Consider the following 13,837-nt stretch of genomic DNA (forward strand, 5'->3'; position numbering starts at 1 on the left):
ATCAAGGAACACTTATAGGCAGAATCTAAAGGGAGGAGCAGCTGGACACAGAATGGGAAAATGGCATAAGCATTGGCTTGACTTACGGAGACACCAAGAATCAGAGTAATTTCTCCACCCCATTCAGCTGTTTGCTTTCCTTTTTTTTTTCCAATTTTTTTTTAAATTAAAGTTTATTGGGATGACAGTTGTTAGTAAAATTACATAGATTTTAGGTGGACAATTCTGTAATACATCATCAATATCTCACATTGTGTGTTCACCACCCAGAGTCAGTTCTCCTTCCATCACCATATATGAGTTTTGCTTTCTTTATTGACAAGTTCCTCAGCCTGTGAAATCCTATTTTCTCATCCTGATTTTACTTATAGTTGCACAGAGTAGTCTTTAGTGGAGCAGCCAAACATCCCACCGTGCTCAGAAAACCAGTATTTTCTCGTTGCCCCTAGCCCCAAACTAGTTAGCATCCCCTTCCTTTCTCTCTCAAAAACATTTTTATATGGATGATAAATTATATTGTCATCCCTGACTCAGCCTGACCCCTGCAGAGAACAGAATAAGGTCAAAGTCTGCTGAACAAAATGCTTCCTAAACAGCATTTCTAGGAAATCTAAAAATGCAGAGTACTCATTATTACAGAGGAAAAAAATAGAGAATAAGACTTCTTCCTTTGTCTTGTACCTGTTACTGAATGGATTGGAAAACCACCCAATGGAAGCTCGTAACACAAAAAGTTCAGAGGTTCATTAACTAGGACTCAAATGAAAATCAACCACATTAAAGTTAAGTTAATGAAACCTAAAATGCGTTAATAGATGTAGAAGGAAGTTAAACAGGGAAATAAATTAATAAATACGAGTCTAAACTTAAGAAGAATGGCAAGAAAAAAAGTGAGGCCTTCTCAGACAGAATTCCTACAAAGATATGGGATTCGATCTACATTTCCCAGCGTGCCTCAATAACAGCAAAATTCAAATGGCCTAAGATTAGGCCATTTGTGATGGCATTTATTCAAGTAATTGAATGTGGATACAGAAGCTAACACAGGTGGAACAAAATGATTAAAATCCCTGCTATAGAGGTGCCACCTTTGTTGTTAGTATAATAAACCTGACACTGTGAATAGCAAAGACGGAGGTTATGTGTATATGAAATGGAGAAACAAAGATGCTTTCCAACCACTTGAACCCTAAAACCACTTCTCTTTGTATGGTAGCAAAAATGTAGATCCAGAAAATTAATTCATAGATCTCCTTTTTTATGACTTATTTGTTAACAAGATATTGATGTTTTGTACTTCATTGGCACTTGGCAGACGCAGTCTCATGTATCCTACTACCTACTACTCAACATGTCCATTTGAACATCCTGGAAGCAACTGGAGCTTCACACACCCAAAATTAAACACTGCCTTTGCCCCCTGCTCCTGCCCCAATCTTGCCTGTCCTAGTCAATGGCTCTCCATTCATACCAGGGTCTCAAGCTGCAACCTGGGACTCGTTCCTGCCACCTCCCCCAGCCTGCCACCTCTAGTCAATCACGAATTTCCTCCATTCTGACTCCAAAATGTAACATAAACTCTATCTCCAGTGCTACCATGCACTTCTCTTGCCTGGATTACTGTGACAACCTCAAACTTTGTCCCTTCCTGCCCAAATCCATTCACCTCACAGAAGCCAGAGCAATATTTGGAAAATGTAAATCATATTGCCTCACTCCCCACTCCTTTTTTTAAAATTTTAGATTCACCAGAACATGCATAGAGTGTACAGGCAGGTCTCTTCCTTCACCCAGTTTCTCCTAACGTAAATCATTCAAAGACTTCTTACTGCCCCGTGGATAGTATGAGAAACTCTTAAGTTGACCTCCAAATCCCTTGGGATCTGCCAGTATCCCCACCCCTCACTGAGCTCCCCCACAGTGACCTTCTTGTAATTCTTGAACTGAGCAAGGATGTAGGTCTGTCTGGAGCCCTTTCTTCCCCGCCCCCTCCCATTTCTCTGATTCAATAGCTCTTTCTCCCTCACGCGTCCGCTAGGTATGTTACCCCTTACTGAGTGAGCCTTCTTCGACCACACACTCCACGTGAGGTCCCCTTCACATTCTGTTTCATAGCACCCTCTCCTCTTCAGTCATAGCCCCTGTAATCTTGAATGTGTGTGTATGTTTATCTTTTTATGTCTGACTCACCTCCAGACCCTAGGTACAGTGTGGTGAGGGGCTCTGTCTATTTTGATTGTCACCCAAGCCAAGCGTGTTACCTGCACAGAATAGGTACTTCAGATTGAATTACGGAGCTGTCCACCTGTTAGTTCAGTTTCTATCAAGTGAGAAAGAACAGGGATCATCCTGGCACCCCTCTGAATTTCAGCCTCTTCCCTTTGTTCTCCCCACTGCAATGGATTGTCCTGCTCTCGACCCAATTACAATAAGGGCACTTAATTTCCTCTTTGATTGCCCTTCAATAAGAGATTGTGACTGGTAATTTTTTTAGCATACCTTGAAACCTGAATGTCTGCTGATTATGTTCCCAAGGAACAAGCGTGCTACAATAAAGACAGAGAAAACGTGTTATCTCTTGAAGAGAGCCTGGAAAATTATTATTTCTAGCAGAAAACTTGTTTTGTCTCATAGACTTACGCTTCAGAGTCATTTATGAATGAGTAATGAACTCAGGAAAGATCAATGAAGCATTCGCTTAACCCTCTCAACCTATTTTGTTGAGAACTGGATGAGAGGAGAGCTACTAGAGGGGATGATGATTTAGAAAGAGAGAAATATGGTTGCTGTAACATACAACTCTTGAAAGAAGGAAATTGGGCAATTCATCTAGTTTACTATGAGTTGTTTTTCAGGCTTCAATTATGAGTCACCTAAGTAATTTTTTTCTCTGAGATTTAATTCCAGTGTTTATTTATTTTATTATTTTCCAACAGTAAAAAAAAAAAAAAAAAATAGTGTCCAAAAGCCAAGATATATTTAAAAGGGGAAACAGTAAATAAAAAAATAAAAAAATTGGCGGTCTTTGCTTTGGTATATGACATATAACTTTAGTGACATAGAGTTTTTTTCCCTCAAGGTGGTATGCAAAACATCTAACATATTCTCATCTGCTTTCTTGAAGGATGATGAGTCGTCCACTGTGAAATTTTTTCATAATATAGAGTAACTGCAAATTAAATAGCATAATCAAAATCAGGCATTAAAATTGTGGTGTAGGCAGGTGATCGTGCTGAGTTACCACAGTGTTAAGTGTCCGGAAACATACGTCGTGGGGACAGATTAAAGGGTGAGACTCACAGAAAGTCATTGTTTAGTGACTGGTGGGATGCCCGAAGTGTAAGCCCAAAGGACCTTTTGGTCCCAACATCACGTCCACGTGCTAAGGAAAGCAGCCCTGCTCTCGGCTCCCAGCTCAGCTTCTTTAGAGGACCCGGCCAACAGCAGTCTCATGCCATTACCCCACCTGAGACGCACCACGCCAGTGATGGTCAAGCAGCTGTTTCTTTTTTGTTTTGTTTTGTTTTTGAAACCGTTTTCTTAGAGTCTTCACATCAGCAAGCGCTGTTTCATTATCACAGAAGTCAGCGGGGAATGTTTGGAGGCAGGGGAGAAAAAAGGGAACAGACTTTTTAAATACCGACAGCCCTGGTCAGGGGAAAATTGAGATGCCATGTTAGAGATTTCTGTTGAACTTTCAGTCACATCTGTCATGATTTTGGTTATTCTAGGAAGAGTCTGTGTCCAAAGACTCTGCTGAGAGGGTGTTAAGAGACTGTCCTAATAACGCAAGCCACCGTTTCTTTGGGAAGTTCCAAATACTTTGTGTATATTTAGCCAAACAGTCAGGAATCTTCTTTTCAAGTGTAGTTTCCAAAAGTGAAAACCAAGCCATTTTGTTGAGTGATAGGAGAACCCTTTAGGAGACAGACGTGGGGACAATGATGACTGCCCCGCCACCTACTTGGTGCTTACAGTGAGCATGCTCCTGGGCTGGCCCTCGGAGAGCACAGAGAAAGGAGTGAGAGGAGAGAGAAGGAAGTGCCTGTCCTCTGAGATGCTGGAGGAGTCTCCTGGTCTCCAAGCCTTCCTTCTCACCTCATTGCCTCCCCTCATTCTACTGCCTCAGGTGCCCTCATCAAGAGAAAGCTCTGCAAGTATTCTTCTTTCCTCTCTTGAATTGACTATGTGACACTGGAATACCAGGGCACTGGGGCCTTAATTCACTGGAATCCAGGGGAAAAGGAGGGAGCAGTCACCCTGTAGATGGTCCACCGTAGCCTGGTCATTGGCAGACTAGCTCCCTCATCATCCCATTCATGGCAGAAAGAGCAGTTTGGAAGCTGAGACATAGGCTGAGGGCCAGACTCAGGGCCCATAACATAAATGAGTGGCAGAACGTCTCCCAGAACGGAAGACTTTCACATGCCCAGTTCAACAGATTTTATGGCTTTTCCTAAATCAGTGTGGTTATGTCACTTGTGGAAACTATCTAAGTTCCTGTTATTAATTCAGTTTCCGTTCCTTTTGCGAAGCCCAGAAATTAATGTTCCCTAAGTCACTTCTGTCAGATCTACTTTGCTGCCATGTTTCTCCACAGAAACACCCTCATCATTTTAAGGGGCCCATTCCTCCTACAAGGAGTTCTGATTTTCGAAAGGCTTTAGCATCCCTGGCCCCAGGCACTAATTGCCAATAGTGATTCCCCCTTGTGAATGTGATGCACGGAAACACCCCTACTCAATTCCAGACACCCTGGGGTCGGGGGGAAGGGGTGCCCCCCAAATTCAGAACCACTGGTAGAGGCTCAGACAGCCCTTGCTCTGCCTTCTGGTCCAGTACGACCAATGCTGCTTCTCCCTGGCCTCATCCCTCCTTGTCTTGACAGTTTTGTTCAAATTTTAGCGGGAAGGATTCCCTAATGGAGTCATTTTTTAACGTTCACTCAGCAGATGTTTGCTGAGCTCACAGTCCCGGACACTACCGTCTGAGTTGCTGTTGACCTACCCACCATCAGTTACCACTCACATCCGCACCTTCCTGGCCCAGTCCTAGCCTCATCTTTGTATGTGCATGCTATTTCACTAGTGTCTTCAAGCCATCATGGACCTCTGTTCTGACGTCCTGCCTGCCGATGGAGCTCATCCAAGACAATGACTGCTTCTTCTGCTTTGTTTTTTGTTTTGTTTTGTTTTTTAATTAAAGTTTATTGGGGTGACAATTGTTAGTAAAGTTACATAGATTTCAGGTGTACAATTCTGTATTACATCATCTATAAATCCCATTGTGTGTTCACCACCCAGAGTCAGTTCTCCTTCCATCACCATATATTTGATCCCCCTTACCCTCAGCTATCACCCTTTTTCCCCCTTACCTTCTGGTAACCACTAAACTATTGTCTGTGTCTATGAGTTTTTGTTTCTCATTTGTTTGTCTTGTTCTTTTGTTCTTTTCAGTTTATATACCACATATCAGTGAAATCATATGGTTCTCTACTTTTTCTATCTGACTTATTTTGCTTAGCATTATAATCTCAAGATCCATCCATGTTGTCACAAATGGTCCTATTTCATCTTTTACTGCCGAATAGTATTCCATTGTGTATATATACCACAACTTCTTTATCCATTCATCTATTGAAGGACATTTTGGTTGTTTCCATGTCTTGGCCACCGTAAACAAAGCTGCAATGAACATTGGAGTACACGTGTCTTTATGGATAAATGTTTTCAGATTTTTTGAGTAGATACCCAGGAGAGGGATTGCTGGGTCATATGGTAATTCTATTCGTAATTTTTTGAGACTCTCCACACTGCCTTCCATAGTGTTTTGCTTTGTTTTTATCCTTTCTGGAGCCCGGTGCAACAGTCTCCATGTGGTAGGAAATCAGAGACTGTTGGACTGACATGCATTTATCACCAAGGGTAGATTTCATTTCTGCAAGAGGGAACATGTTTCTGATGGGTCATGTTTTTCCTAATTTTAAGATTCTATCTGTTTTGTCTGCTATCCAAATGTAGTGAGGACTAGCATGGGAAACATTTTGGTGTCCCCAATCAACAGTGAACTTGACATGGATAGTGTACAAGGTGAAAACGGACCGTACACATGTCTTATTTCCTGGTGTACCCTGAGTAAGCCTTGGTCTTACAGGCCATGCTTTGATCCCTTCCCTCTTATGACTTCTGAAATAGAACAGAGCATGCCTTCTACCTTCTGAAGTCTCGGAGTGTTTGGCAGTAGAAGGAAAATGGACAAAAAAATAGACTAGGCAGACAAAAGGAAAGTGAGTACAAAATGGGAAGAATTTGATGGAGAAATGGAGGCCTTTTTGTTTCCTTTTTTCTTTTAGTTTTTGTTTGGTGGAAAATTTCAAACACATACAAAAATGTTTAGAATAATATAATAATCCCCAGTGCACTTATCACCTAGTTCCAACAGTTAGCAACCCAAGGCTATCTTGTTTCACTAGGGTATGCCTATCCGTTCTCTCTTCCCTCCATATATATTATTTTAAAGCAAATCCCAAAAAATTATAAAGTTGGTATCCATAAATATTTTAATACGAATCTCTAAAGACTCTTTTAAAAATTGCCACAAAATCATTACTAAGCCCAAAATAAATCATTAATCTCATAATATTATCACGTTTTCCAGTCAGTGTTCCAGTTTCCAATTGTGGTTACTTTTTTTCAATAAATCTGAAAATTGGGTCAAAAATTACACCTGCATTGGGAGAAAAACTATAAAGGAACCAAAACACATCTTTTTGCCCTGCAGAATAAAACAATGGTAAAGTGATTTCAGGGAGTGAAATTGAAACAGCTCTAATTCTCACTGGGTCTCCTGAGACCTGTCCAACCTCACCTGTCAGTATTTCCTGCCTCCCCAAGCTTGCCCCCTAGTGGCAGGTGGGCACTGCAGGGATTTTAGTTAACTTCAGGAATGTTCCTTTCATAGCATAACAGGAGTCTTACTGTGCTCCTAGTAGTTTAATATTTGGCCATACTGCAAAAATGTGTGTGACATGGGTGTTTTTTTCAAGTGTTGATTGAGCACATAATTTAAAAGTCAGAATATTAAATAAACATTTCTGCCCTTTCTTCCAGCAGGCAGCCCAGAGAACGGCTCTCCACGCTCTGTCTGACAGGTACGTTCTGTCATTTTTATGAACTATAAATTGCTATATGAAACATTGAGCCCTATTTATTGTGGCATATAATTCATAATCGGATTTTGTCCCTCAAGTGTCTGGGAACTGGGGTGTTAAACGTTTTTGTATGCTTGGATTTGTCACGCACGTGTGGAGTTTATTACTGCAAAAATCGCCTTGTTGTATTTCACAGAAAGTGTGGCGAGGTCCTCATTGTGCCGTGAAACAAGAGACAAGGAACTAGAGGAAAAGGCCTGAATGGCACAGTACATTCTGAACTTTAGAATTGGTTGAGATGTAAACTCATTTTTCAGCAATAAGTACTTCATTTATTTTGAGGTGTTTTCTTCAGACTTTTTCCATCTCATTTCCCCGGGAGCTATCTGTGTTTTGATGAGATTCTTTCTTGGAATACTTTATGCACGCAACCCAATTCATGGTCCCCCGTTCCTGACTTTTTACTCCGTGCTTCAGCTGGTTTTTTTGGATGGTATTATTGAATGAGATGTATAAACCTAATCCACTAACATATTCAAGTTGTATTTCACATCCCGCTTTGCTGTGTAAAGAAAGTGGAAGAGGGATAGAGAAAGTTATTTTCTAGCACAGACCAGACCCTTTTTTGTTTTGGTTGTTTTTTTATATTTTTTCATTTGCTAAGGTTGGGTGTGTGTGTGAGTGTGTCTTTCTTAAAGGATTATCAGGAGGTAAAGACGAAGTCCCCGTTTCTCTCCACAAGGGAGGTTCTTACAGTGTCAGAAACAGCTGAAAATGTTCCCCTGGCTGGCTGGTGAGCACCTCAGTGTTACCTAGCGACCTGTCACTGCCCCCCCTTCTTTCCCAGTTCTTTAGTTTGTGGAATGAGCAATAATTGACATTGTCAACTGGCTCAGTTCAGCTTCTCCAAGGTAAAACCTGTCACTTAAGCAAATCATCTGTGTGCATGGGTGGAAAGCGTGGCCTCTGATGACAGGCTGAGCCTGAGTCTTTTTATTTCAATTGAAAAACCTTCCCCATGACAACCACACAAGCTTGTGTGCTCTAAGAGTGGCTGCCACATGATCTTCTGGAATTCCTTCTGGGGTTTTCACAAAAGCTGACAACTGTACAGCTTCTAAGTCTGTTGGTAGAAGGAGGAGAGACTGGATCAAAACATTTAAAGTCTGACACATTAATTCCTTTCATCTACCTATTTCTTTTTTTCCCTCTGACTTCTTAAATAAGTGATTCCTTCAACAAAATGCACTGAGAAGCAAGAGAAAGCCCTCAGCATGTAGTTGCCAGTGGTTACAAGGTTTCTTTTGCAGTATTGAAAATGTAAAATTGTACTATGGTGATGGTTTCACAACCTTGTAAATATGCTAAAAATCATTGACTTGCACACTTTAAAATGGGTAAACTTTGTGGTGTAGAAGTTATATTTCAAAAAAGCTATGTAGATATAAAATGTCATTATGACCTCTGGTAGAATGAATAGACACCTATTTTAGGAAAGTATGGACTCCCTTTGAAGACCTGGTTGCAAAATAGAATCACAAATCAGAAACTAGAACCAATACATCCTGAGGCTTCACCCCAAAGATGTTTGACCCTATCCTGGGTAGAAACTGTGCCTGGATTTTATGATGAGCAACATTATTCCTTTTGACTTTTTTCTGATATTCTCTCCAACCCCAGTGAAGCCCAAGAGTTGATCAGCTGATAAGTTAGCACCTTATCCCCTGTTGATGATCTAACTGCTAAGTACAGAGTACTGTGAGAAAAAAGTCCATTCCCTAGAAACAGAAACAGAGCTTCCCATTGACGAATTTCTCTGTCTTCAAATGTAATAGAGCATTTCCCCCTTAAATCTAACAATGTTTTCTGTTCAAAATTGGGGGATCTTGGCTCACTTCAAAGTAATGAGTTGAATGTGCCTTTCTAACAATGCGGTTGTGTAAAGCTACCTTCTCTGTGCTTTTTCTCTTCTATGTTTCCCACTCATTCAGGGCTACATGAGTAATTTCCCTAGCGAGAAGCATCTGTAACCATTTGAAAATACAATTTAAAACTCTTCTTCAAAATAAGGGCTTAAAACACCTACTGAATTGATTGGATTCATGTTTTCTAGTTTCTTAAATTAGAGAATGCTAACTTACCAAGTGACGGAAGTCAGTTTTTATCACCTTGTCTAGTCTATTGAATAAACCAGTATTTTCTAGAAAATGATCGACATGACTCCTGCTCAGACCACTGCCTAACTTGCCTGCTCTTCCGTCCGTCAGAGGAAGCACCTCAGGGTTGGGAATGGAACTGAGTAAAAAATTCCCCCCAGGTTGTGACCCTCCTAAGGTAGAGGTCGAAACCCAATATTTCTGGCCACTTATAGCCTGGTGGTATTCATCTATTACACATTCACTTACACAAACTATTCTGGTTTCCTGAACTATTTTTCTTTTTCAGTCTGTGAATCACCTCTGGATATAAAATTCCATAACGAGTAGGCAGCACTTTCACTTTTGTCCTAGAAAAAGAAAGCGCTTCAGACCCCCACAGGCGCTTCCTGAGTTTTGCAGTTCTGGAGTTGAACAGAGTAGCCCAGGTTGGCTCAAGTCGTGCCAGCACAGGCTCCTTGTCTCGGAGGCTCAGCAGTGGGCCCGGCCCCCTTCCATTTAGCCTTGAGTACCTGGTAAATACAAGTACGTTTCATACAGGAGTTGGAGCCGTTTTGTTTCAAGATGTGCAACTTGGTGATGAAATAGTTTGGGTGACTAGGGGTTGCGGGGGGATGTAACTTTCCAGTGGAGGAAGCCTGTTGTTCTCTGCCTCCCCGGAAGACAGCCTCCTTCCAAGGCTCCCTCAGACCTAATGAGACTAGTTGTAAGGCAGAGGGGTGGCATTTCCCTTTCCTTTCTAAGGGCCATAGAAAGCTCATGCCTGTCGGGTGTCAGACCGGAGAGAATATCCAGATGTTTTCTGAAGGCCAATCTCATCTGTCTTTTCACTTCTCCAGTTTCCTGGTTTAAATAGGTGCTCTGGCAGGAACCCAGTATCTGGCAATTAAGAATGTATACATTAAGTTCAGTGAGTCCTCAGTAATTAATACACAACCCTGATCAATTAAAAACTATGGTAGTTCATTACTTAATTTAAAAATCATCTGTGGTCACCCCTAAAGAAAACCTCTGGCCTGGTTTGGTTTTGCCTGAGCAACGGGCTCAATTTATGATTCAGCCAAAACATCCCGTGTCCGTGGTTCCACATGGGATCCCAGTGGCAAATCTGCTTCAGCCCAATTCACTTGTGTTCCCCCACTCCCCACCCCAATCCTCTGCAGTGATAGGAAGCATCCTTTGTAGGTGAGATGGCACTGTTTTTGTTCTTGTGTTCTGCTGACTGCCGAGTTTTTCATCTGTCTATTTGATGCCATTAAGAGTCACCTGGCCTACCAGAGGCCCACTGATTGCCCCAAATAATGAGAAAACATCAGGACACCAGAGCAGGAAAAGGGGGCAAAATTCCCAATAAGGTAAACAAGCCAATTACCAAAAAAACCCCTCAGTTTGCAAAGAGACACCATCCTTCCTACTTCTTAGAATGTGCCCCTCAAGTGTCTTTTTTTTTTTTAATTAAAGTTCATTGGGGTGACAATTGTTAGTAAACTTACATAGGTTTGAGGTGTCTGATTCTGTAATGTATCATCTATAGATCAAGTGTCTTTTCTTCTTATGGCTGATTGTGTAGGGTGAGGGCGACAAAGGCAGAAGACAACAGGGATAGGTGGGCCTGACGGTCACTTTTAAAGTGTGTCTGATGTGGACGCAGCACTGAGAATGCCACAGAGTAGCTGATAAAGTGTGTGAAGTGCTGGGGGAGGAGGGAGGCCGTGTGTGCAGCATATGAAGTGCCTCTGGGTGTGATTAACTTCCCTTCCTGAGTAGTAAATAGTAGATAACTGTGATCAAAAGAAGGATCCGTGTGATTTATCAAGCCTAGCAACTATGCGTTTGCAGAGAAGCTGGAGGTCAATCTTGAAATCTAGGGCAAGTCGCGCGTGAGGACACTGAGAGGACCCAGAAGTTAATCATCCCTTGGACCGCTTCCATCTGTCTTGGAGCAACGTTGCCACTGCAGAGCGAGCAGCGGTGCTGTGAAGCTGCCGACCAGGAGTCCCTATTTGCTGTGAAACCTCAAACATCGTCGGCAGTAACTTAGGTTTTATAAAAATGGAGCCTAATTTCATGTGAAAAAAATCACATTCAGGTAGAAATGTGAGGAGCTGAGGGGAAAAAAATTGTGCTCGACTTAAAAACAGAGAAGGAACAAGAAAGCCAACATGAAAACAGTTGTTGAAGCGATGGCACTCGGAGGGCACGGATGGCCGTGTCGTTAAATTGTGCATGTAATCACCTTCTGAAATGTCAGCCTGTGATTCCAGAAATGGCTACATTTTTATAGCCTTGGTGATACATCGCTAGACTGTACCCTGTCAGCCCATCTGGCAATATCTCAGTCCTGGATCCATTTATATTGAAATCCAAACAGCTGCCCTTGATTTATTCATTTATGCCACCAGTATTTATTGGGCACATCCTGTGAGCACCGCCCAGCGCTGCACTGCAGCAGGCGTGCAAGGGTGAGCAGAAGCGGCCCTTCACCTTTGCTCGGGACTTCCCCGTGGAAGTGGGGCTTGTTGTAGAAAGAGAAAGACCTTTTCAGCCTCATGCATTTGGCTGCTCTCAATTTTGTACTTTCTCAAATAAAGGTCATCTATCAAATCTCCTCTTCCCATTTAGAGAGAATGTAATGAAATTAACTAAGTGAGGAATAGCCTAAAATGAAGGGGCTTTTTTCACCTCCCTGGGAGTTTGATCTGTCTCTGGAAGCAGGACTGGAAATGGCCCCATAGCAAGGTGGGGAGTACTTTTAAAGAAAGTTCTAAATTTCCAACTTGGAAGATGTGCGGGAGACAGTAACTGACACATACCCTGGAGGATATGTGTCAACCCTGGAGACCCACAGCCGTTGCTCAGGGCTCTTGGTAATGAACTTCTTTCGGTACACCGTGTAAATAAAAACCTTGTTAAGGGCTTTAGAGTTTAGAAACACTGTCACACTGACTCTATTTTACTATCCTCACAAGCACCCTGTAGATGGGAAGGACCCGTTTTACAGACAAAAACACTGAGCCTGGGAAGGTGATGTGACTCCCCCAAGGTCACAAGGAAACAAGCGGCGGAGCTGGGACTAGAGTCCAGGTCCTCTGACTCACCATGTGGATGGTAATTCTCCTGCTCTCCATCACACAGCACAAAGCAGGGGTCAGCGGCAGGTGGCCCAGGCCACATCTTAACAAAGAGTTTACTCGGTCTGCATTAAAATTTTCTTTGTTTCCACTAATAGTTACAATAATCACAACACGTCAACACGTCTGGCTTAGTTATCTTTTAATCCCTATCACCTAGCACAGTTCCTGACCATTAGGAGACACTGTAAGTTATTCGATGAATAAAAGAACATGAACAAATGAGCTAGGACCAATGTTTTGTGGTTAAAGAATGGCAACTTTGGACTTTTCAGAAACTGTAGCTGTCTGCCACTGCAGCCGACCCCCTCAGGAGGCAGCGTTGGCAGAGTCGTCACTAAGGGTTTCGAGCAGGTGTCCACACCTATAAGAGGCTGTAGAATTGAGAAACTCTATTAATGGGCACACAGGTACAGAGGGGACAAATGGAATGATTTTTAAAAATCACTCCAAAAGTAGGCAAGAAAGTCTCAAGAAAAAAATCTTCAAAAGATTGAAATGACCCAGTGCAATTAAATTTGAGTGGAATTAAATTAGAAATCGGTAACCAAAAGACAATTGCGTGGCACCGTGGAGAGCTTTCCTGAAGGGAGAGGGAGTAAAACCCATGACCTCGGACTCATCCCTCCCTCACTCAGTGTTTCACACTTAAAATGCTCCCCCATCTATCTTATCTCCACCAATTATTAATGCTTCTTTTTTCCCTTCATTCAACTGATGCACATTATAATTCTGAGCTCCTGCACAGGGAGAGGCATTGTGCTGGTCTCTATGAAAGACCCAAAAGTTCATTACGGGGAGCCCGTAACCACTGGGGACGTTCAATGTTCACATACGCGTACCTCATCCTAGATGTCATAAGCACAGCCGTCATGTGTAGGGACTACGCTGAGCATTTCACATACAAAGTTAAGTTCGTGAAATTGTTGCAACGATATTGCTACCGTTTTTGATATGAAAGGGATTATTCGTTATGCATTTGTACCAACTGGACAGTTAACCAAGTTTACTATTTGGAAGTGCTGAAAATGGCTACGTGAAAAAGATGAAAATGACCTGAACTTTTCGCCAGCAATTCATGGCTCTTGCATCACGACAATGCACCAGCTCACACAGTGCTGTCTGGGAGGGAGTTTTTAACCAGTAAACAAGTAACTGTATTGGAACACCCTCCCTACTCACCTGATCTGACCCCCAATGACTTCTTTCTTTACCTGAAGATAAAGGAAATATTGAAAGGAAAACATTTTGATGACATTCAGGACATCGAGGATAATAGAACGATAGCTCTGATGGCCATTCCAGAAAAAGAGTTCCAACATTGCTTTGAAGGGTGGACTAGGTGCTGGCATCAGTGCATAGCTTCCCAAGGGGAGTACTTTGCAGGTGACCATAGTGAT

General features: G+C 42.2%; 1 protein-coding gene across 7 annotated transcripts in view; it reads left to right on the forward strand.

Moving 5' to 3' along the window:
- Positions 1-13,837, forward strand: part of AFF3 (ALF transcription elongation factor 3) — a 499,557-nt gene that overhangs the window by 405,442 nt on the left and 80,278 nt on the right. For 4 of the 7 annotated variants that reach the window (XM_081069257.1, XM_081069259.1, XM_081069254.1 and 1 more), the window contains one exon: positions 7,110-7,150. In XM_081069257.1, coding sequence (XP_080925383.1) covers positions 7,110-7,150 — 41 coding nt within the window. The remainder of the gene's footprint in view (positions 1-7,109; positions 7,151-13,837) is intronic. The other 3 variants (XM_081069258.1, XM_081069260.1, XM_081069255.1) reach the window with 1 other exon arrangement.

This window comes from Rhinolophus hipposideros (genome assembly GCF_964194185.1).
Source record: "Rhinolophus hipposideros genome assembly, chromosome: 12".
Taxonomy (NCBI): domain Eukaryota; kingdom Metazoa; phylum Chordata; class Mammalia; order Chiroptera; family Rhinolophidae; genus Rhinolophus; species Rhinolophus hipposideros.